At 46.7% G+C, this 25,251-nt stretch overlaps 1 protein-coding gene across 1 annotated transcript in view; it reads right to left on the reverse strand.

The window, feature by feature from the left end:
- The window catches only part of LOC137675745 (repulsive guidance molecule B-like), an 84,338-nt gene extending 64,439 nt beyond the window's left edge, over positions 1-19,899 (reverse strand). The window contains 5 exon segments of the mRNA XM_068421944.1: positions 5,484-5,989; positions 9,962-10,126; positions 14,680-14,958; positions 19,289-19,507; positions 19,858-19,899. Coding sequence (XP_068278045.1) covers positions 5,484-5,989; positions 9,962-10,034 — 579 coding nt within the window. The 5' untranslated portion in view covers positions 10,035-10,126; positions 14,680-14,958; positions 19,289-19,507; positions 19,858-19,899.
- Between the last annotated feature and the right edge of the window lie 5,352 nt (positions 19,900-25,251).

A 25,251-nucleotide genomic window follows, 5' to 3' on the forward strand; every position in this document is an offset into this window, starting at 1 on the left:
AATTAATGCTGTTTTGCAGGAGGGAAGGAAAGTGAAGTAGCGTATGTAGATTTGTTCTTTTATTTGAGACAAAGAACTGATTGGCAAAATGAATGTAAATTAATTAGTCTGGACAATCTAGTAATGACACTAGCCTCAGAAAAAAGGAAAATGAAAAGTTGTTGTTCTGCTTGTGATATTGGCAAGAGATGTATTAGGTGTACTGTACCGAGAGAAGATGAAGTGGAATTAGAATTAGAAATAGCACCCACAGGGAGGAATGCAGATGGACTAGAACAAAGGGTAGATGAACCCGATAGCACAGGGAGAGAGGAGGAAGATCCTGGAGAAGGTTCGTCAGGAATTTATTCACCAATAGCCCGAAGAACTAGGCAACAATCCCAATTAATAGCTCCTTTAAGACAGGGAGTAGGACAGCAGGGGCCAGTGTATGTGAAAGTGCCGTTTTCTGTTATGGATTTGATGGAATGGAAACAGGCAGCAGGAATGTATAGGGAGGATCCAGAAAGGGTAGGAAGGGTCGTAGAAACAATTATTAAGACACAGGATCCTGATTGGAATGATATACAAGTGATATTGGATAATTTATTAGATAGTACAGAAAAACAGATGGTGTTAAAAACTGGAAAGGCACAGGTAGAAGCTGCACACACAAACGGTTCACTTACCGGAATACTGGAGCAAAATTTTCCTACAGGAGACCCTCAATGGGATCCGAATGTAACAGAGAACAGGAGGAAGTTAAGTCAGCATCAAAAGTGGGTGCTGTATGGGGCGAAACATGCAATGCCAAGAGCTTTAAATTGGTCTAAATTATATGAGGTGAAACAAGACAAAAATGAATCACCCTCAGTGTTTTTAAAGAGACTGAAAGAAACGGCCAGGAAGTTTACTGATTTGAAATTAGAGACAGAAGCAGAACAACAACAATTGACTTTAATATTCATGGGACAATCAGCCCCAGATATAAAGAGAAAACTGCAAAAATTAGAGGGGGAGGATTCAAGGAATTTAAATAAAATGCTTGAAACAGCTTGAAAGGTATATAATAACCGAGAAAAGGAGGAAGAATAGAGAAAGGAAAAGAAAGAAAGGATTAAAGAGAGCAGACTGATAGCTGCATTAACAGGAAATGTTACAAGAGGCAGAGATCGAGCTAGGGGAAGAGGAGGCTTTAGAAACTGGAGAATACAAATACCCTCGGGATTAATCAGTGTGCGTACTGCAAAGAGGAGGGGCACTGGAAAAGAGAATGTCCCAGACAAGATCAAGGAGCAAATCAAAGACAGGCGAGGAGAATGATGACTTTAGATGAATGAGGAGGACAGGAGGGGAACCCAGCTGAACCTCTGGTTACAATTAAGCTGGGAAATGAAGGAGTCAAATTTCTGGTTGATACTGGGGCAACATATTCTGTTCTAAATGTTTGTAAAGGAAAGTTGGGAAAAAAATCTGCTAAAATAATTGGAGCCACAGGGAAAGAAGAAAACAGGCCATTCCTACAACCCCTAGACTTAAAATTTGGGAGTAAAATAATCACACACGAATTCTTGTATATACCAGATTGTCTGATACCTTTACTAGGATGAGATTTGTTATCTAAATTAAATGCACAAAGAGTTTTTAAGGAAGGTGAAGTCTTTCTGAAAATTCCAGAATCAAAGTCAGGAGAAATATTGATGATACAAAAAAGGGTAAAAGAATCAGAAATACCCCAGGAAACAGATGAGGCTGTTATACCGACAGTCTGGAATACAGACATACCTGTGAAGTCTAAGGTAGCACAGCCTGTAAAAATAGAATTAAAGGATCAAGCAAAACCAGTAAGGATCAAACAATATCCAATTAAACCAGAGGTGAGACAGGGAGTTAAAAGACTAATTGACAAGTTTTTAAAATAGGGGATCCTAGAAGAATGTGAATCAAAATATAACACTCCAATCTTACCAGTAAAGAAACCTTCAGGTGAATACAGGTTAGTTCAGGATTTGAGAGCTATAAACCAGTTAAAGACATACATCCTGTTGTTGCAAACCCGTGCACACTCTTAACTGCATTAAGAGAAAATTATTGGTGGTTTACAGTGCTTGATTTAAAAGATGCTTTCTTTTGCATACCCTTGGAGAAGGAAAGTCGAAAACTGTTTGCTTTTGAATGGGAAAATCCACAGACAGGATGGAAGATGCAACTGACATGGACAAGGTTACCCCAAGGATTTAAAAACAGTCTGACGATCTTTGGTAACCAGTTAGCAAAGGAGCTTGAACAGTGGAAACAAAATGATTCAGAACTAAAACCTGGACATTTACTTCTACAATATGTGGATGACATCCTGATTGCTACAGAAACAAGATCCACTTGTGTAAAGAACAACAAAGAGCCTTTCGGGATTTCAAACGGGCCCTGATGACTGCACCAGCACTAGGACTTCCAGATTTGACTAAGGACTTCCAACTGTTTGCTCATGAGAGACAACATCTTGCACTTGGAGTGTTAACCCAGAGGATGGGAAGCTGGAAGAGACCGGTAGGATACTTCTCCAAACAACTGGACACTGTAAGTAAAGGATGGCCAAGTTGCCTTCGAGCAGTTGCAGCCACGGTAATGCTAATACAAGAGGCACGAAAATTGACTTTGGGGAGAATGATAACAGTATATGTACCACATATGGTAATCACTGTTTTAGAACAAAAGGGGGGTCACTGGCTATCCCCTAGCAGAATGATGAAGTACCAAGTGATTTTAACAGAACAGGATGATGTGATTCTGAAAACTACTAACCTTGTCAATCCTGCAGTCTTTTTGAGTTCTGTACAGGAAGAAGAGCAACTAAAACATGACTGTCTAACGACCATAGAACATGCATACTCCGGTCGGGAGGATCTAAAGGATACACCGTTGGAGGATCCTGACTGGGAACTGTATACAGATGGCAGCAGCTTTGTGGAAGATGGAATTCGATATGCAGGATATGCGGTGACAACTGAAAACTCTATCATAGAAGCAAATTCTTTACCTTGCACAACCTCAGCTCAAAAGGCAGAATTGATAGCCTTGACAAGGGCGTTAGAATTGAGCAAAGAAAAAATAGTAAATATCGGGACTGATTCAAAATATGCCTTTGGTGTAGTACAAGTCCATGGAATTCTGTGGAAAGAAAGAGGATTACTATCTTCCCAGGGAACAAGTATAAAATACAAAGAAGAAACTTTGAAATTAATACAAGCAGTTCAGAAGCCAGCTAATGTAGCAATCATGCACTTGTAAAGCCCACCAGACAGGAAATTCAAAAGAAATAATAGGAAATAAACTAGCTGACAGGATAACTAAAAGAGTAGCAAAGAAAGATGCTTTTCAAATGGCATTAATTCCTACTAAGACTATTACCCTACCTAGAGAAGAACCTAAATATTCACAAGAAGATGAGAAGTTAGCAAATTTATTGAATGCAAGGAAAAATTTAGCTGGATGGTGGGTGACAGGAACAGGTCAAGTGGTGATTCCAACACTTTTGATGAGGGAAATAATACAGACAAAACATAGGGAATGTCATTGGGGAGCAGAAGCATTACTAACTTCCCTAAAGAGACAAATTGTATCAGTAAAAATGCTAGAAATGGCAAAGACAACGATTGCTAAATGTGAGGTTTGTTTAAAGAACAATCCATTAGTGAAAAAGAAACTTCCAATGGGAGTGTTAGAATCAGGAATGGAACCAGGAGATTATTGGCAAATAGATTTTTCGGAATTACCTAGACAAAATGGGTATCGATACATTCTGGTAGGGGTTGATACTTTTTCAGGATGGCCAGAAGCCTTTCCCTGTCGGACAAATCAAGCAAAAGAAGTTATTAAATGGTTGTTACAAGAAATCATTCCGAGATTTGGAGTACCTATTGGAATTTCCTCAGATAGAGGTCCACATTTTATTGCAGAGGTAGTGCAGAATATCAGTAAGGTGTTGGGAATTACTTGGGATTTACATACACCTTGGAGGCCACAATCTAGTGGAAAGGTAGAAAGAACGAATCAAACAATAAAGAGACAAATCAGTAAAATATGTCAAGAAACCAATTTGAAATGGCCTCAGGCTCTTCCATTAGCCCTTTTATGGATACGGGTTCAACCAAAAAGTGAGACATCAATTAGTCCTTATGAACTATTGTATGGAAAACCTTATGAATCTCCTGAACCAAATGTAAATAAGTATTTAAAAGGGGAAAAAGATGTATATAACTATCTGCTTTCTTTAGGAAAAACTCTAACTGCGCTTCAGAGTGTGATTGTGTGGAACAGACCTCTGTCTTTAGAAAATCCTGTACATGATTTTCAACCGGGAGATTACGTTTATATAAAGACCTGGACTTCTGAACCTCTTCAGGAACGTTGGAAAGGACCTTTCCAGGTGTTACTGGCTCCATTCACTGCCATAAAAATTGCTGAATCAAATGCGTGGATACATTATATCAGAGTGAAGAAAGCTCCCACCAACAAAATTGAATGAAAATGTATTAATAGATAAACTCTAAAAAAAATAAAGGTGAAAGTCTTGAAATGATTTTCAAAACTTTCAAAGGGGGGAAGTTATAAATATTTGAAATTAGATGAAATTTAATATAAAATTATAAGAAGTTAAGTTTAATAGAATAGGTATAATAATAGAAGAAGTGCTATGTTCTGCTTTAGAATCTATAGAGTTAACTTTAGGATTGTTAAGTTTTAAACAGGTAACCATGGACACCCCACTAGGTAAGGTACTGGACTTTTTGTTTTGAGACCGTCATGGACACTAGTTGAATACAATGGAGTTACTGGACTTTTTGTTTTGTTAGGAGACCGACATGGATGCTAGTTAAATACAATGAACACCAGTAATGCTACTTGGAAATCCCCTTACCCTTCCCATCTTGATTTAAATATCAAGGATATCGGTCAGTAGAGCTAACCCATGATTATAGTAAGATTAGAATATTGATGTGATCGTGTGATGGGTGAAACCAATCAATGTAAAGGTTATGTAACAATGACTTGACTGAAAAAGTATATAAAAATCCTTAAATTTTGATGCTAAGGTGGACATGTAGGTGGAGCTATCCCCCGTGTCCCCAGCGCTGCAATAAAGGTGTGCCTGCTTCTTAATACTAAATTGGTGTTAAGAGTTTTTATTCCTGATTTCGGTGACACAGTCACTGATGCTGCAGTCCGATGCTTGTTTTAAGAATAAATTGATGCTTTATATGGTAATATTTATGGATGGGGTTTTTTTTGGGGGTGGGGGGAAGCTGTTTTGAGTTTTGTGTTTCTAAGGAAATAAGCAATTTTCGCAAAGGTAAGCCCAGCAGTTTTATTTTCCTTCAAACTACTCCATGGAAGATTCTCAACCTACTACAACCCTTGACTGCTAAGGGTTAAGTAGTTTACTACTCTACTGTCTTGGCCTTCCACTTCCGTATGCATACACAGTATTTAAGAACAACCCATACCTTATTTGTATCAGTAGCACTGGATCCTGGGACCACAGGCACATTTGTCACTTGCACTGATAAGTAGTTATTGTCTATGAGGGGCCAAGCACCTTCCACTTTGCATGTCTGGAAGTGATCCTTAAAAGTTCTCAGATGAGGATCACCAAACAAGCCACAAAATAGGTAAGTAGAAGTCTGTTCCTCTCCCTGATGTTCTCTGGCTCCTGCATAGCCACTGTAATTGCAGGGATCATGGGTCACTTCATGGTTGGTAGAGGATGTAGGTCCATCCTTGGAACAGTTTCTCTGGCTCAGGAGGTCGCTGATTCCAAGCACTGCAGAATGGTAGACGAGATTTCTATGGCATACTTTGGAATTGCGATAGGTACAAGCAGTGTATGCCCGCAGGGCCTTGCAAAACTCTAAATCAAAGCCATGAAGAGCAGAGTTTAGAGGTGAAGTTAAGGACACGAAGTCTGTGGTGCACTTCTGGATTCGACAAGGTGTTTGAAGCTGGCAGTCAGCTAAGCACAAAATAGAAGGCAGAGAGAAATCAAGTAAACCTCTTAGATTGCAATATCCCCTTCCACATCTACAAGTGCTACAGAAAACATTAAAAAACTTACAGTTCTCACCCATTGGGAAGAACATTCTGTAAGAGAGAAAAAGGGGTTGAGAAGGTGGGGGGGGGAGGGGACAGGTGGAAGATAGCAATACAGTCCATCTCTCTCAAAGGCTGAGATAACCCAAGCATGACTTGAATTTCATCTGGACAATAGCAAGTAATAGATTAAGAGCATTAACTCCTGGAAAAGAAATGCTGGACTCATAGTTGGCAAATGATAAGCATAGAATTGCATCACCATCTTGTTAAGTTAAATCACATAGTCAATAAGCAAGTCTTCATTTAGTCTTTCAGTGCTTTACATGACAAGTTACTGAACTTTTAAACAGAATCCTGTTCCTGAGAAGGATGTGGTTAAGTGATACAGGTTTAGACACAAACTGAATGAAGCAGAGATCAGTTTTTCTTCTTCAAGAATGCAGAAAAAAAAAAAAGAGGGGGAGGACAGACAGGGACAGGCCAGGCCATAAACTCTATTTGCTTTACTTCCCTGGCACCGCCATAGCTAAAGCTTCACTGCTTGCTTTCTGGAATTAAACAGTGAGAAAACCCACAGCTGTTTGAAGCTCAAGTTGCTGATACCAGACGGTTCGGTTCAGCAACGGTTTAGCAAGAGTAGGCCTCAGAGTAGGCTCTAAAAGCCTACTCTGTGTTACCTTTACACAGAATCAACTTTCCTGTCAGTAATTTTCCTTTCAGCTAGAATAACAGAGAATAACAGTATGTTCTGAAGCAAACTGCATGTTTTGTAGATAGAGTCTGCTTATGGGACTGATAACAGTGTTATAGTCGTCAATGATTCTTGCTTGCACTTAGTCTTAGAAAATCCAGGGTCTCTGTTAAGTTCTTTGCTAATTATAAAAAGAGCCAAAGACAAAACAAGACTGTGAAGAACAACTTTGTGATGTCTAAATTAACTTGATTCACAAACTCTGGCGCCAGAGGAGAGAGAAGTCCAGTGAGAACCAGAACAACATCTTCTCCTTGAGGCCACCTGCACTTGTCAACAAGAAGGCCTCGACCACGCTTGCGCAGAAGCACAATTATGGGGGGATTGTGACCACCAGAGACCCCCAGAGACCACCCAAGACCCCTTCCCCAATTTAGTACGCATGCGCAAAGACAATTACATAATGTATTAACATATGCATAAGGTTTCTTGGAATAGGCGGGCTTTTCTTGGCAATTGTATGAATAATTCTATAATGCATATAATGAGTATGCTTTTGTTCCTAGGTGTGCATGCTAGGAGGAGAGATCCCCCGTGCACCCAGTGCTGCAATAAACCAATGTCGGTTTTCTAAACTATCATTTGGTTTGGAGAGTTTTCTTGGTTACTATTTTCCGGTAAAAGAATTTGGCGACCCAGATGGGACAAGCTCTCCGGATTCTCCACAGACCAGAGGAATCGTAAGGACTCCAGCGCGCACCGGAGTATTTTCGGGGAAGCCTCCGATTCCCTGGTTGGGTGAGTTTCCGAGACAGCTAACAGCTATCTGGGAGATTAACGACATTGGTTGTGAGTATTGGTACCGGTATTTTAACTTGGCTGCTTACAAATAAGTCGTATCTGAATTAAGTACGCGTTGTTAAGCTATTGGTATTGGTGTTCACAATTGTGATAATACGTACGTTATTACGGGGACGCCCGGAGTCCGGATTTTGGTTGAATATTGATTTTGTATATTTGTATATATATTCATATATTCATTGCTGTTTAGTGAAACTGCTTTTGACTTTCAGCTTGTAAGTCTCTCTCCGTGTTCTCTGTTCCTTCCCCTTCGGGGGGGGGGGGGGGGGGGGGAAAGGAGGGGGGCGAACGGCGCTTGCTGTTTGCTGTCTGCCACCGGTTTAACAGCCAGTCCGGCTTTGAAATGTGACAGATTTATTTGTAATTGTGGTAATTGTGGTACTTGTGTAACTTTGTTCAGGTATCCATGTTAATTTTGAAACTTTGTAAAATGGGAAACAGTTTACCGAAGGGGGGATTCTTAAGGGCTCTCCCTTGGGATGTATATTAAGACACTGGAAAAAGTTTGGGGGTGATCTCCTTACTCGTAAAAAGTTAGTAGAATATTGTAATCACTGGTGGCCTTTGTATAGTCTAGATGATAAGGAGAAATGGCCTGAGAACGGGAGTATAAGCTACAACACAATACTGCAATTAATGTTGTTCTGTAGACGAGAGGGAAAGTGGGATGAGATGCCGTATGTGAATTTGTTCTTTGCATTACAGGATGATTATGATGTGTGTAAGGAATGTGGTTTGATTGTAAGCAAAGGTGAGGTATTGGCGTTAGAGGCAGGGAAAAGGAAAGTGCCTAAGCATTATTGTTCAGCATGCAGCATCGGCAGGCGGTGAAACAAGTATAAGGAGGAAAGAGAGGAGGAGGAGAACGAGGAGGATGTTCAAATGTTAGTTGGACCGAGAAGGGATAGAAGGGATAATGGACAGAGTGATTCGGATAGTACCGATGATGAAGCAGGTTTCAGTCCGGTGGCGGGTAGGACTAGGCAGAGAAATGCTAATATACAAGCCCCTCTCAGACAAGCACTAGGACCGGAGGGGCCGGTCTGGGTAAAAGTGCCATTTTCTGTATCGGATTTAAAATCCTGGAGGGAGATGGCAGGGGTATATAGGGAGGACCCTGAACGGGTAGCAAAGGTTATGGAAACTATAATTGAAAATCATGATCCGGATTGGAAAGATTTGCAAATTATTTTGAATAACTTAGTGATTTTCGAGGAAAAACGACTTATTTTGGCCAAGGCCAGAGAGGAGGCTGAACGAGTGCATGTTCAAGCTGCACAAGCAGGACGGCTAGATGAACATTTTCCTCCCAATAAACCTAATTGGGACCCCAACATTCCTGCTCAGAGGTTGTTATTGACTGAATACTAACGATTGATTTTGCATGGTGTTCGGAATGCTATTCCAAAGTCAAAGAACTGGTCTAAATTGTATCAGGTCGTTCAAGGAAAGAATGAGGATCCCTCCTCTTTCCTTGAGAGACTAACAGAGGCTGCAAGAAAATACACCGATTTGAATCCAGAAAATTATGTAGATGCTGTCTCGTTAATACACATTTTTATGGGACAATCTAGTGCAGATATAAAACGAAAATTGCAGAAAATAGAGGGGGCAGATGCCCGCTCGCTAGACAAAATGTTAGAGAATGCCTGGAAAGTGTATAACAACAGAGAAAAGGTAGAGGAAGAAAGAAAGAAAAAAGAGATGTTTAAAAACAACCAGCAGCTGGCAGCAGCTATAGCCCAGGAAACTGGTACGGTCAGAGAACGGAACTATCCAGGGGGGCCAAAGGGAAGAAAATCTTCCGATGAAGTACCAGGGGCTGGAAAGCAATTAGAAAAAAATCAGTGTGCTTTCTGCAAGCAGAAAGGGCACTGGAAAAAGGAGTGTCTGCAATTAGGTCGGCGAGGCCTTGGGAAAATGCCAAGGAAAGCTGCTAACATGATGACTTTAGATTCAGACTGAGGAGGACTGGGGGAAGAATCGAAACCCTCCCCAACAGAACCCCTGGTTATAGTAAGGTTGGAAAATGAGAAAGTAAAATTTTTAGTAGACATGAGAACTACCTATTCAGTATTAAATACATGCAAGGGTAATTTGAGTGATCAAAGCATGCCAATTATTGGTGCCACAGGGCAGAAAGAAGATCAGCCATTTTTCCAGCCTTTAAAATTTGGAATTGGGAAAAGGGTGTTAACCCATCAATTTCTCTACATACCAGATTGCCCTATGCTGCTGTTAGGATGAGATATGCTAAGTAAATTGAATGCACAAATTACTTCTACAAAAGGAAAAATCAAAAACCATTATCCCTGGACGTGCCTGTGCATCAATACCAACCTGGAGACTGGGTGTACCTGAGGACGTGGTCAGATGAACCGCTAAAAGAGAAGTGGAAAGGACCTTTCCACATTTTGCTCACCACCTACACAGCTGTCAAGCTTGAAGGAGTCACTCAGTGGATACATCACATCAGGATCAAACCAGCCTCATCACCAGAATGGACTGTAAAACAAGAGAGACCTTTATGTTTAAGATTAACTCGGGGATCACAAGGTTCTGGGTTCTCTCTCTTGCAGTGATGTCAGGAAATGCAGAAATTGATACAGATGGAGAGGCCAATACAGACATAGATGAGAACTTAATACTAACTTTGATACAAGGGTTTAGTAGAATGCGCAATCTTACTAGTGTGACAGCATGCATCCCAATTCCTCATTCAGCCAGTCAGCCTATCCCCTGGGGTATCATACCAATGAATTCATCCTTGTTGGAAGCATGTGATAACATCACAAAAGCCTTTAAACAGGCTAACGCTTCCTATTCTTTAGACAGAATAAGTGTAGACAAAAAGGTAGTGATGTTTTGCAAGACACTACTCACTGGAGATCAGGAGACAACAGGACAGTATTCGGGAGGGGTGGAGAGGGACAGTGTCTCAGAGGATGACAACCCTTAAACGCTCAGTTTTTGCAAACTGCATTACCAGCCTCCAGAAGACAAGCTGCAGGATTGTTGAGACTCTGTGTTACTGATAACATGATACCTAATGTGACCACTGTTCCAGAATGTACTAAGCTTAGAAGGAAACTCAAAACTTGGACCACATCTCTGGGAGGGTATTGGAAATATATAGGCAAGATAGATTGGTGCTTTAATTGGAGCATGAAAGCCATTTATAACATCAGGAGAGCTAATTGTAGGCGCCTCAATGTACAACTTGAATGGGGATTTCAAAGTTTTCTATTACCAGGACTAATGGCTTTAGAAAATTGGATGTTAATAGAAAGATTTGACTCGGCAAGTAGAATCCTTGTCAAGAGCCACTCAAAAGGGATTCCAAATTGTTAATAAACAGATCCAAGCCAATACTAAAATGACTCTGCAAAATAGACCGGCCTTAGACTTGCTATTGGTCAAAGAACAAGGAGTGTGTGGATATCTTAAGTTAGACAAAGAGCACTGCTGCATCCACATCCCAAACATCACTGATAACCTGCAAGAGCAATTGGATAAAATGGGGAGAGTAGCAAAAGACAGCAGGGCAATCAGGGATGCAGCAGAAAACAGTTGGCTCAACAAAATCCTTCAAGAATTAGGTGGATTGTCTCTAAAAGGATGGTTAGCCGCATTGTTAGAGGGAATAGTTTATGCAGTTGTGATTATAGTTATCATAGGGATCTGCGTGGGTTGTGTTAAGACAATCATTGAGAAAAGTATATGGAAGTAGTGAGATAATAAATCTAACTACTTCCAAAGGGAGGAATTGATACCAGACGGTTTAGCAACGGTTTAGCAAGAGTAGGCCTCAGAGTAGGCTCTAAAAGGCCTGCTCTGTTACCTTTACACAGAATCAACTTTCCTGTCAGTAATTTTCCTTTCAGCTAGAATAACAGAGAATAACAGTATGTTCTGAAGCAAACTGCATGTTTTGTAGACAGAGTCTGCTTATAGGACTGATAACAGTGTTATAGTCGTCAATGATTCTTGCTTGCGCTTAGTCTTAGAAAATCCAAGGTCTCTGTTAAATTCCTTGCTAATTATAAAGAAGGGCCAAAGACAAACGGGACTGTGAAGAACAACTTTGTGATGTCTAAATTAACTTGATTCACAAACTCTGGCGCCAGAGAAGTCCAGTGAGAACCAGAACAACATCTTCTCCTTGAGGCCACCTGCACTTGTCAACAAGAAGGCCTCAACCATGCTTGCGCAGAAGCACAATTATGGGGGGATTGCAACCACTAGAGACCCCCAGGGACCACCCAAGACCCCTTCCCCAATTTAGTACGCATACGCAAAGACAATTACATAATGTATTAGCATATGCATAAGTTTCTTGGAATAGGTGGGCTTTTCTTGGAATTATATGAATATTCATTTTTCTATAATGTATATAATGAGTATGCTTTTGTTCCTAGGTGTGCATGCTAGGAGGAGAGATCCCCCATGCACCCAGCGCTGCAATAAACCAATGTCGGCTTTCTAAACTATCATTTGGTTTAGAGAGTTTTCTTGGTTACTATTTTCCAGTAACAGGGGGAATCTCAGAGAGAGCCGCCAGGAGCCTGCAGCTCGCGCCACAGCGGCTGACGAGACCTGGGTGGGGCCGGGAGTAACGGCGGCCCAGCCCCCCCCTCTATTAAAGAAGCCCTTAGGGAGCGCCAGCCACCAGGGTGGGCAAACAGGGCGCGGTGCGTCAGCCATGACACGGCAGTTTGCGCAAGGAGGGTGCTGAAGCTCTACCAGCTCCACCAGGGAGCAATGGTATCCACCCGGCAAAGAGCCAGGGCCTCTCTAAGGTCTGCACCCGCCACAACCGATGCAGTTTCCCAGACAGAGCTCCAGGGGGAACATGCTGCCACCCAGGTGTCCGGCTGCAGGGCCTGCCCTGCTCTCATGCCAGCATTGGACCGCAGCAGTGAGCACATCTGTGGGAGGTGTGCCCTCTGCTTAGTGAGAGAGCTCTGGGAGCAGGTGAATAGGTTGAGGAGTATCAGGGAGTGCAAGAGAGAGAGCGGCTATGGGAATTGCACCCTACCTTCCCTGGGACAGGCCAGACAGGCAGACAGGGCACATGACAAGGGGGAATTCCCTGTCTTCTCTCCGCCCAGCTAAACACAAGGACTTAAGGGATAGGGGGCAATGGCAACAAGTTCCTGCCTGGCGCAGCAGATGTGTCTCCTCCATGACTGCCCCACCTTCCCAGGTGCCCTTGCATAATAGGTATGAGGCTCTGCAAGGGGACCAGGACAATAATGAGGAGGATGGTTCAACAAGCTCGGACATGCTGTTGAGGTTAAGTTGACCCAAGCCCTGCATCAAAACAGTGTCCATCAAGAAAAAAAGACAGGTCATTGTCATGGGAGACTCTGTCCTGAAGGGAACAGAAGGCCTGATATGCAGACTGGACCCACTTCACAGTGAAACGTTGGGACCCCAAGGGCAAGGGGGATGTTGTAAATACTTTAATTACTCGACTATCCTGGGTGCTCAACTAAACAAAGGGAAGCCTTTACAATTTGGAGAGTGGTAATCTCACTTCAGATGGCTGGGCCTTGGGAGGGGCGGATGCACAAGAACATGGAGATAAGGGAATTGCAACAGCTACCTCAAAGGACGTGGCCTACGTGATCCCCGGACTGAGTTTGAGCAGAAGCAGGGGTCAGTCAGCGAACACAGTGAGGAAGACTACTGGCCTTCATCTGAAGACCCCTGAGGACCACCAGGAAAAACGACTGCGCATGCGAACGGACATTTGCATATCTCATGGCTATGTAAATGAGTTCTCGGAAATCCTATGACTATGTATAACTTTATGGTATATATTTTCTGGGAATTTGCCAAACCGGGGCGCACGATTTTGGTGGGACTACCCCCCGTGCTGCCCAGCGCTGAATAAACATACCTACTTTACAAGCTTGCCGGTTGTGGAGTCTGTTTTCCGCACGTCAACAGGGAAGTCTGCTGCCTCCCTGGGGCCTGAGTGAAAGATGTGAAGGCTTCTCACCCTGGTAAGGCCCTCAGATTATTATCCGTTATTGATTTTTCAGTTTGGCAGCAAGGAAGTAGCTATGAGAAATCAGAGGGCAATTAAGGGAGACTTCAGGGCCTTGGGTCGACTGGTTAAGGGATCAGGGGCACAAATAGTGTTCTCTTCTATCCCTCCAGTTGGAGGGAGTGATGAAGGAAGGAAAAGGAAGAGCCAGGAGATCAATACCTGGCTCCATGACTGGTGTCACTGGCACAACTTTGGGTTTTTCAATCATGGGTGGATCTACACAACACCAGGCCTGCTGGTGACAGATGGGGTACACCTGTCTCAAAGGGGGAAAAGGATCTTTTTGGAGGAGTTAGCAGGGCTTACTGAAAGAGCTTTAAACTAGTATTGAAGGGGGAAGGGGATAAAACCAGGCTTGCTAGAGACAAGCCTGGGGGCAGTATACCAATGTTTGTGGGAAGGTGTGCTAGTGAGGTTCTTCGGTCTGCTGTCTCAGTGGAGGCAGGGGATGGAGAGCCATGCGGCAGCAGGGACACAAGGGTTAGTGATGGGTTAGAAACCATGGAAGTGCCTGAGAATGGTCATGCAGGAATTAGGGCTTCTCCCCCCACAAAGGTGGCAGGATCAATAGCCCAACGGAAGCACATCTACACCAATGCACGCAGCATGGGCAACAAACAGGAGGAGCTGGAAGCCATTGTGCGGCAGGAAAACTATGACATAGTTGCCACCACGGAAACGTGGTGGGATGACTCGCACAACTGGAGTGCTGCAATGGATGGCTATAAACTCTTCAGAAGGGATAGGCAAGGAAAGAGAGGTGGTGGGGTGGCCCTGTATGTTAGGGAGTGTTTTGACTGTCTAGAGCTTGAGGATGGTGACGATAGGGTTGAGTGTTTATGGGTAAGGATCAGGGGGAAGGCCAACAAGGCAGATGTCATGGTGGGAGTCTGCTATAGACCACCCAACCAGGATGAAGAAGCAGATGAAATATTCTATAAGCAGCTGGGAGAAGTCATGCAATCAGTAGCCCTTGTTCTCGTGGGGGACTTCAACTTACCGGATGTCTACTGGACATACAATACAGCAGAGAGGAAACAGTCTCGGAGGTTCCTGGAGTGTGTGGGAGAGAACTTCCTGACACAGCTGGTGAGGGAGCCAACTAGGGAAAGCGCCCCGCTGGACCTGTTGTTTGCGAAGGACTTGTCAGTGATGTGATGGTTGGAGGCCATCTTGGTGTCCTGGTTTGGCCCAAACCAGGCCAATTAGTCTTAGAGAAACCAAGGTCACTGCTAAATTCCTCACTGCTTACGAGTGAAGAGCCGAAGGGAGGTCGCACCTGCAGGGAGGAGCAGACAGAGCAGGTGACCCAAGATTGACCAACAAGGTATTCCATCCCATACATGTCATTCTCACTTTCCTATTTATCACTAACCCACTGCCTCCTGGAGGTGGGGCCCAGGAGGGACGGGCCCTCCTGTCTCCCACTGATTGGTACCAGCTTTGCCAATTCTCCAGTTAAAAGCCTGCAGGTGTGATAGCAGGGAGAGCTACTGCATTTTCCCCTCTGCCTGTGCTGGGGGGAGCAACTCTGCCTGAGGAGGATTCCCAAGCTCTCGATCTTGGTTTTGTATATATTTGATTATTTCTATTATTATTATTATACTCTTTTTCATTATTATAGTTTATTAAAACTGTTTTAACTTTCCAACCTGTAAGTCTCTCTCCCTTTTCCCTTTCCCTTAGGGTGGGGGGGGGAGAGGGTTAACAGAGAGCGTCTGCCACCGGGTTAATAGCCGGCCCAGCTTTAAACCGTGACACTTGGGCACAGAGATCATGAAATGATAGAGTTTTCAGTTCTTGGGGAAGTAAGGAAGGGGGTCAGCAGAACTGCCACCTTGGACTTCCGGAGGGCAGACTTTGGCCTGTTTAGGAGCCTGGCTGACAGAGTCCCTTGGGACGCAGTCCTGAAGGGCAAAGGGGTCCAGGAAGGCTGGACACTCTTCAAGAAGGAAATCGTAAAGGCACAGGAGCAGGCCATCCCCATGTGCTGAAAGACAAGCCAGCAGGGAAGAAGACTGACCTGGATGAACAGGGAGCTTTGGCTGGAACTCAGGAAAAATAGGAGAGTTTATGACATTTGGAAGAAAGGGCAGGTGACTCAGGAGGACTACAAGGATGTTGTGAGGCTATGCAGGGAGAAAATTAGAAGGGCCAAAGCCCAGCTAGAACTTAATCTGGCCACTGCTGTAAAAGGCAATAAAAAATGTTTCTACAAATACATTAGCCACAAGATGAGGGCCAAGGAGAATGTCCATCCTTTATTGGATGCAGGAGGGAAACATAGTGACAAAGGCTGAGGAAAAAGCTGAGGTGCTTAATGCCTTCTTTGCCTCAGTCTTTAGTAGTAAGACCAGTTGTTCTCCAGGTAACCAGCCCCCTGAGCTGGAAGACAGGGATGGGGAGCAGAAAGAAGCCCAAATAATCCAAGGGGAAATGGTTAGTCACCTGCTATGCCACTTAAACATGCACAAGTCTAAGGGGTCCAGATGGGATCCACCCAAGGGTACTGAGGGAGATGGCAGAAGTACTCACCAAGCCACTTTCCCTCATTTATCAGCAGTCCTGGCTAACCAGGGAGGTCCCAGGTGACTGGAAGTTAGCAAATATGACACTCATATACAAGAAGGGCTGGAAGGAGGATCCGGGGAAGTACAGGTCTGTCAGTCTGACCTCTGTACTGGGGAAGGTTATGGAGCAGATCATCCTGAGTGTCATCACACGGTACATACAAGACACCCAGGCAATCAGGCCCAGTCAGCATGGGTTTGTGAAATGCAGGTCCTGCTTGACTAACCTGACCTCCTTCTATGACAAGGTGACCCACTTACTGGAGGAGGGAAAGGCCGTGGATGTTGTCTATCTAGACTTTAGTGAAGCCTTTGACACCATTTCCCACAGCATTCTCCTGGAGAAACTGACTGCTCGTGGCTTGGATGGGTGTACTGGTCGCTGGGTAAAAAACTGGCTGGATGGCCAGGCCCAAAGAGTTGTGGTGAATGGAGTTAAATCCAGTTGGCAGCCGGTCACAAGTGGTGTTCCCCAGTGCTCAGTATTGGGGCCAGCTCTCTTTAATATCTTCATCAATGAACTGGACGAGGGGATCAAGTGCACCCTCAGTAAGTTTGCAGATGACACCAAGTTGGGCAGGAGTGTTGATCTGCTTGAGGATAGGAAGGCTCTGCAGAGGGATCTGGACAGGCTGGATCGATGGGCCAAGGCCAACCGTGTGAGGTTCAACAAGGCCAAGTGTCGGGTTCTGCACTTGAGTCACAACAACCCCATGCAATGCTACAGGCTTGGGGAAGAGTGGCTGGAAAGCTGCCTGGCGGAAAAGGACCTGGGGGTGCTGGTCGATAGCCAGCTGAATACAAACCAGCAGTATACCCAGGTGGCCAAGGCGGCCAACAGCATCCTGGCTTGTATCAGAAATAGTGTGGCCAGCAGAATTAGGGAAGTGATCGTCCCCCTGTACTCGGCCCTGGTGAGGCTGCACCTCGAATACTGTCTTCAGTTTTGGGCCCCTCACTATAAGAAAGACATTGAGGTGCTGGAGCGAGTCCAAAGAAGGGCAACGAAGCTGGTGGAGGGTCTGGACAACAAGTCTTGTGAGGAGCGGCTGAGGGAACTGGCGGTATTTAGTCTGGAGAAAAGGAGTCTGAGGAGAAATCTTATTGCTGTCTACAACTACCTGAAAGGAGGTTGTAGCGAGGCGGATGTTAGTCCCTTCTCCCAAGTAGCAAGTGATAGGACGAGAGGAAAGGGCCTCAAGTTGTGCCAGAGGAGATTTAGATTGGATAACAGGAAAAATTTCTTCACTGAAAGGGTTATCAAGCATTGGAACAGGCTACCCAGGGAAGTGGTGGAGTCACCATCCCTGGAGGTATTTAAAAGACATGTAGATGTGGTGCTGAGGGACATGGTTTAGTGGTGGACTTGGCAGTGCGGGGTTAACAGTTGGACTTGGTGATCTTAACAGTCCTTTCCAACCAAAATGATTCTTTGATCACAAAGTGAAAAGACCTATGCCAAACAAACTGATATAGACTATGCCAGTTCAGAGCCTGACTTTCAAAGCATCTTTTTTTTTTTTAAATTGTGATTTGTGATTTTTTAGTCACATATAATTTAGTCTAGGTGGGCAAGTCAAGTTATCAAATAGCAAAACAAATCTACCCATCCAAGCCCCCTTGCCAAAATTTTCTTGGTTACTATTTTCCGGTAACAATCTGACTAAATTCAGATGACCTAAACCTGCACTTAAACATACAGTTTCTTTCACCAAATTTATAAATGTTTAAAAACACTCAAGCTAAAGAGAAAGACTTTCAAAGAAGTAAAACTGATCAGATCACTTCCGAGTGAAAAATACTTTAGGCAAACACTAGCAGTGTATCTACTACCTTCTCCCCAGTTTCCATTAAGTCATGCAAATAGTTGTTCTATAAAAAAAAAAAAAAACAAACAAAACACAACCAAAACCTAGAAAAAAAGTATGTTTTCGCCAAGTCCTCAGGCTTGCTGCTGTACAGCTGCATGCCGCCCTGTTCCGCAATCACTATTTCCAGCGCTATATCAGTGTTTTCACATACGTATTCCCCCGTACAGCACGCTTCTTGTGCGGCCTCTGAAGATCCATCAAGACAGTGTGTCCTGGTTTGGCCTAAAACAGACCAATTTTCCTTTCAGTGATTTTTACTTTCAGCTAAGTCTCTTCTAAGTAACTGCACTTTCTGAAACTAACTGCATGTTTTGTAGACAGTGTCTGCTTCCAGGACTGATAACGCTCGAAGTTTGTAGTTATCGCTGAGGCACCGGTAGGGATGTTATGCAGAAAGGCTCTTGCTGTACTTGTTCTTAGAGGAACCAAGGTCACTGCTAAATTCCTCACTGCTTACGAGTGAAGAGCCACAGGGGGGGTCACACCTGCAGGGAGGAGCGGACAGGGCAGGTGACCCAAAATTGACCAACAAAGGTATTCCATCGGGGATCACGAGGGTCTCGCCCCTTCTTCTTCCCCTTCTTGCCCCTTCTGGTATGGCCGGTGTCCAAAGAGGACTCTGTTTTCCTGCTGCCCCGGATCCCGATCCATGCATCCCTGAATCCAGTTCCCATCCGTCGCTGGGCCCAGCCTGGGCCTTCCCGGAGCCTGCCCTGCAGTGCCGGTGGTGATGTGACCGACATCAGGGGAGCTTGATCTTGGTTTTGTATATATTTGTATATATTTGATTATTTCTATTATTATACTCTTTTTCATTACTATAGTTTATTAAAACTGTTTTAACTTTCCAACCCGTAAGTCTCTCTCCCTTTTCCCTTTCCCTTCTGGGCGGGGGGGGGGGGGGGAGAGGGTTAACAGAGAGCGTTTGCCATCGGTTTAAAGCCGGCCCAGCTTTAAACCGTGACACAGTGCAAACGCTGACGGACGTTTTCCTGAGAAGACCGCTCACAAACTCCCCATCAGCCCGAGCCGCAAACACGCCAGTGCGTAACCCCCCCCGGTCCCGCCTTGTTAAAGTCTAAGGTACACCTGCACAGGCGGGTGTAGCCCCTTCTCGGGACCCGGCTCCGCGCATCGGCTCCTCCCTCCCTGGTCCACCCTCCCATACCTGTGCCCAGCAGCAGCCCCAGTGCGGCGATAAGACCGAGGGCAGCAGACGGCAGGCAACGTGGTCACTCAGCCTCGGCGGTGCAGGAAGGCGCTGCTCTCCCCATGCCCGTCCATGCAGATCCCCGGCTTGGAGGCGGGACGGGGCCGCAGCATGAGGCGGCGAGTGGGATGCCGACGCCTCCTCCTTTTCCTCCAAAGGCGCAGGGACGGGCAAAAGCTGCCGGGCCACAGCGGGGTGGGTCGGCGCAGCACGGAGATAATCACAAAGGGAAGGAGCCAGTGAATGAACGAGAGAGAGCAGCAGCTCCCCTCTGCTGAACGCACTGCGCCGACCCCCCCGCACCGACTCTGCTGCTTCTTCGTCCCACCTCCCATTGGCTAGCCACCCCATCCAACAGGCCCCACACTGTGTCTATAGGCCCAGCCCCACCCCCCGCCGCACTAGAGCCAATTCAAAAATAGGGAGGGGGCCTTTCCCCCTGTCACCCCCAGTGTCTTGCTTTGTGCCTTGCGGAAAAAGCCCTTCCTTTAGCTAGGCTAAGCCCTGCCCACTCCACTCCACCCCACCCTTCGCGTAGCGCGCAGCAGCTCTGCGGTCGCGGGATGGCCCTACGCGTCAGCCCCTGAACCCACGTGATCGGCCGCGTACAGTCAATCACAGCGGCGCCTGCGTTGGTGCGGGAGCCCGCAGCGGTGATTGGTTGCGCTGGCAGCCACATGGCGGGGGGCTGTTCTCCCCCCCGCCGCTGCGAAAGGGTGCCCGTGGCCTGCGAGGGACCGGGCCGGGCACGCTGTCGGGGGCAGGGATGGGCAGAACCGCACCCCGCGGGGCAGGGACTTCCCCCGGGAAGGAGAGGAGTGAAACTCCATCTTGCGGAGTTTCAACTCCCTTCCAACACAAGCTCGTAACTGTTTTCTAAATAGCAACTGGAGCATCTTTACCACATATTCGTCTCTAGTTACAGCTGAAAGCAAACCAACAGCAGGACACTCCTCCCAAAAAAGCAGAATTAAATGAAAGTGGGTAAAAGTCAAACATATGCAAGAAACATTAACGGATTTTAAACAAATTGTGGTTTATTTTCCAGAAGGTAGGTGTGATGCCTGAGCTGCTCCCCTGTGGACGGCAACTCTGTTTCCAGAGGTCAGCACAAGCCTCCTCTTGTACTGCTCACTGCACTGCAGGATGCAAAGCATGTAAGTGACTGGCAAAACACATCATTTCCTTCCCTGTGGTACTCCATCTGTGTAAGGAGGGCAGAAGTCCTGGCAATACACCCCTGGTAACTCATACCCCACCATACCCAGGTACTCACATCATATTTGACTGTACAGCACTGCACTGCATGGCTCACTGGAGTCAAAGCTGTATCGTGCTCTCTTAGGGGATGGGACAAATTAGGACCTGCATATCAGATAAGTGACAACATGGGCATGGCGAGCAGTCCTGGCATGGCGGCAAGGGCAAGGCCCGCAGGTGACTCCGCACCTGCGTTGTGGGATGCGATGCCGTGGGTGCAGCAACCAGGAGGTGGCAGGTGCAAAATGCATTTGGGGTCCCCTGACAGGGCTGTGGAGGTAGCACATTTACTGCCCACTTTCCTGCGGAAACTCACACCATCTTTCCTCCCAAACATTAACCTTGTCAGACAGAAACTCCATGAAACCTCATCAGCCTCACTGATGCGCTGGCATTAGTATCTTTTTTTTTTTCTACTTCTTCCCAGCAAAGCAAAGGCATTCACTATCATGGGTCACACTTCGGGTACTCCAATGCAGCCTGGTCTTACGCTGAGCTGCTGGGCCAGGGGCCTGCCAGTTCTGCTCTGCATGGGCATGGAGGACCCAATCATGCTGCCTGTTCCGGGGAGCTCCCCGTGGGGAAAGCACACTGCCAGCACAACCCCCTGCATCACCTCCTTGGCAGTGCCTGGCAATGGCTGCCCTCTTGCACCCCTCGACTTCAAGAAGTGAACGTGACTGAGGCGCAGAGGAGGAAATACCCTGTGGTACTCCCGAGGGTGACATCTGTGGAAAGTCCTCCATACTGAGAGCTGTTTGCTTTATTGGATGCAACCTGCAGTTTGCAAACTCATAAGTGAATCCAGATATGTGCCTGAACACCTCAGCAATACTTCCCTCTCCAGCCCCTGAGATCTCATAGTCTCTGAGCACCAAGTTAGACTGCTTAAAGACAGGTGGAAGAAATTCAACCCAATGAACAAGCAAACGTGCAAACCCAAGTGCAAGTCGTCGTCGTCCCACCCTCTCCTCCCCAGGGCGCGGCGGGGCCGGCGGGCGGCGAGCGGGCAGGCAGCTCCCAGACTGTCGGTCGGTCAGCTCCTGGGCCTCCCCGGCCAGGCACGGCGGCAGCGCAGGCAGCGGGCTGCCTGCCTCGGTGTGCTTGCTCACTCATCTCGCTCTCTTTCCCCAGCACTGGCACAAAGGGAAGGGATGAGCTTTTAATGACAGCGTGACCTTTCTGCCACCTATAGAAAACAATCGAAGAGGAGGGGAGAGAGGAAACAGGGAGCATAGGCAGACTTTTACCGGTGGTGCGAGGGCGCCGCCTCGCCTTGCCTGGCGTGCCCCTGCCCTGCCCGCAGTCAGCACCTACCTGCCCACACCCGTACCGTCCGCCGGGCTGCCCCCGGCCCCGCAGGAGCAGCCCCGAGCAGCCTCCTTCCGCCGCTGCGGCGGCTCCCTGCGCCCTCCTGCCACCATCCGGCTCTCAACCGCCTTCAGCCACAGCGGCAGCGACCGCAGGCAGTGTGCTGCCATACAGTAGCCGCCAACGCCCGCGTACTTATTTGGGTGCTGGGAGCCTGCTTGATAAGACGCATACACAGCGCAGCACCCCCCCCCCACCCCCACCCCCCCCCCCCGCGGTATGGATTTCCCCCCTGCAGGGCTGCCTACCGTCTTTTTCCTTTCCGTTTCTGTTGTCAGGCTCCTGTTTATGTTGGGTGCCCAGTGCTTGGGCTATTTGTCCCCGGAGCGATAACAGTGACAGATTGATGCACAGCTTCTGGCTGGAAATCTGACCTCACAAATACAGCGATTCCATGTTAATAGTCAGGCAGAAGGGTGAACAGGGAAGGGAAAAACTTCCCAACTTGGCCTTGTGGTTGGTGAAGTCTTGGGTTGGGGGAAAAAAACAAAAACAAAAGCTACGGATCCAACTTGACGGTCTCTCTGTGGTCCATTACATTTTCACCCTGAGTTTGCTACACAGTGTTTCAGGGGAATGGATGCACCTCTGCTGTTTTTCAGGGTTGGGGGCTATGCTGTACTAGGTAGGGGCATTTCGAAATGACCAGCCCTTCTGCCAAAGGAAGTGCCAAAAGATGGCTTCACAACACCCAGTACAAAGTGCATGGTGGCTGTGTAGGAAGTCTGCTATGGATGGCAGAGGACTGAGCCTGCAGGACGGAGTCAGAAAGTTAAAGTGGGAATGCCAACCTACAGCATGCTCAGAATGAGCTCTAAAATATCAACCTTCATTTGAACAGAATCTGCTTGATTCTTCACTCTTTCAGGAGATGCTCTTGGGAAAAGTTTTGGTTTCTTGCTGTTAAATGCTAGGTTCCTGCAACATCCAAGGCTTGCAATGTTCTTCAATAAGAATTTTGGCATCATAAAGACATTTAATAGGTGTTTAATTTAGCTGTAGGCTTGGAGCTTGTTACAAAAAAAAATTGCAACTGGCCCATGCTGACCAAGGAGAGAGGCTAGGACACAAAGTATAGAATTATAAGGGTAATACTTTTATTCATGCACATGAGGTGTCCAAGCCAAATCGGGACACATCACAGAATCACAGAATGTTAGGGATTGGAAGGGACCTCGAAAGATCATCTAGTCCAATCCCCCTGCCGGGGCAGGATTGCCTAGACCATATCACACAGGAACGCGTCCAGGCGGGTTTTGAATGTCTCCAGAGAAGGAGACTCCACAACCTCTCTGGGCAGCCTGTTCCAGTGTTCAGTCACCCTCACCGTAAAGAAGTTTTTCCTCATACTTAAGTGGAACCTCCTGTGTTCCAGCTTGCACCCATTGCCCCTTGTCCTGTCAAGGGATGTCACTGAGAAGAGCCTGGCTCCATCCTCTTGACACTTGCCCTTTACATATTTATAAACATTAATGAGGTCACCCCTCAGTCTCCTCTTCTCCAAGCTAGAGAGACCCAGCTCCCTCAGCCTCTCCTCATAAGGGAGATGTTCCACTCCCTTAATCATCTTCGTGGCTCTGCGCTGGACTCTCTCTAGCAGTTCCCTGTCCTTCTTGAACTGAGGGGCCCAGAACTGGACACAATACTCCAGATGCGGCCTCACCAGGGCAGAGTAGAGGGGGAGGAGAACCTCTCTCAACCTGCTGACCACACCCCTTCTAATACACCCCAGGATGCCATTGGCCTTCTTGGCCACAAGGGCACACTGCTGGCTCATGGTCATCCTGTTGTCCACTAGGACCCCCAGGTCCCTTTCCCCTCTGCTGGTCTCCAACAGGTCTGCCCCCAACTTGTACTGGTACATGGGGTTGTTCTTGCCCAGATGCAGGACTCTACACTTGCCCTTGTTATATTTCATTAAATTTCTCCCCGCCCAACTCTCCAGCCTGTCCAGGTCTCTCTGAATGGCTGCGCAGCCTTCCGGCACATCAGCCACTCCTCCCAGTTTTGTGTCATCAGCGAACTTGCTGACAGCGCACTCTAATCCCTCATCCAAGTCATTAATGAATATATTGAATAGAACTGGTCCCAGTACTGACCCTTGCGGGACTCCGCTAGACACAGGCCTCCAACTGGACTCTGTCCCATTGACCACCACCCTCTGGCTTCTTTCCTTCAGCCAGTTCACAATCCACCTCACTACCCGATCATCCAGACCACACTTCCCCAGTTTAGCTGCGAGGATGCTGTGGGAGACCGTGTCAAACGCTTTACTGAAATCGAGATAGACCACATCCACAGCTTTACCATCATCTATCCACCGGGTAACATCCTCATAAAAGGCTATCAAGTTGGTTGAGCATGACTTCCCCTTGGTGAAGCCATGCTGAGTGCCCCTAATGATCCCCCTATCCTTGATGTGCCTAGAGACAGCACCAAGAACAAGTTATTCCATCACCTTTCCGGGGATGGAGGTGAGGCTGACCGGTCTATAGTTACCCGGGTCCTCCTTCTTGCCCTTTTTGAAGACTGGAGTGACATTCGCTTTCCTCCAGTCCTCAGGCACCTCTCCCGTTGCCCACGACTTAGCAAAGATGATGGAGAGTGGCCTATCAATGACTTCCGCCAGCTCCCTCAGCACCCGCGGGTGCATCCCCTCAGGGCCCATGGATTTATGGACGTCCAGGTTGCTTAATTGGTCCCTGACCCAGCCCTCATCAACCAAGACAGATTCCTCCTCTATCCTGACTTCTTCTGAGGCCTCAGGGGTCCGGGGCTCCTCAGGACAGCCTCCAGCAGTATAGACAGAGGCAAAGAAGGCATTCAGTAACTCCGCCTTCTTTTCATCCTCTGTCTCCAGGACCCCCACCTCATTCATCAGTGGGCCTACATTGCCTCTAGTGTTGGCTTTACCTGCAATGTATTTGAAGAAGCCCTTTCTGTTGTCCTTGACCTCTCTTGCAAGGTTTAATTCCAAGGAGGCCTTAGCTTTCCTAGTTGCCTCCCTACATCCTCTGACAACAGACTTATATTCCTCCCAAGTGGCCAGCCCCTCCTTCCACGATCTGTACACCCTCTTCTTCCACTTGAGTTTGCCCAGCAGTTCCCTGTTTAACCATGCAGGTCTCCTGGTACCCTTCCTTGACTTCCTACCTGTTGGGATGCTCTGATCTTGAGCTCGGAAGAAGCAGTCCTTGAATGCTAACCAACTATCTTGGGCCCCCTTACCTTCTAGTACCCTGTCCCATGGGATTTCCCCTAGCAATTGCTTGAAAAGGCCAAAGTTGGCC

Source organism: Nyctibius grandis, chromosome W (assembly GCF_013368605.1).
Source record: "Nyctibius grandis isolate bNycGra1 chromosome W, bNycGra1.pri, whole genome shotgun sequence".
NCBI classification, from domain to species: domain Eukaryota; kingdom Metazoa; phylum Chordata; class Aves; order Nyctibiiformes; family Nyctibiidae; genus Nyctibius; species Nyctibius grandis.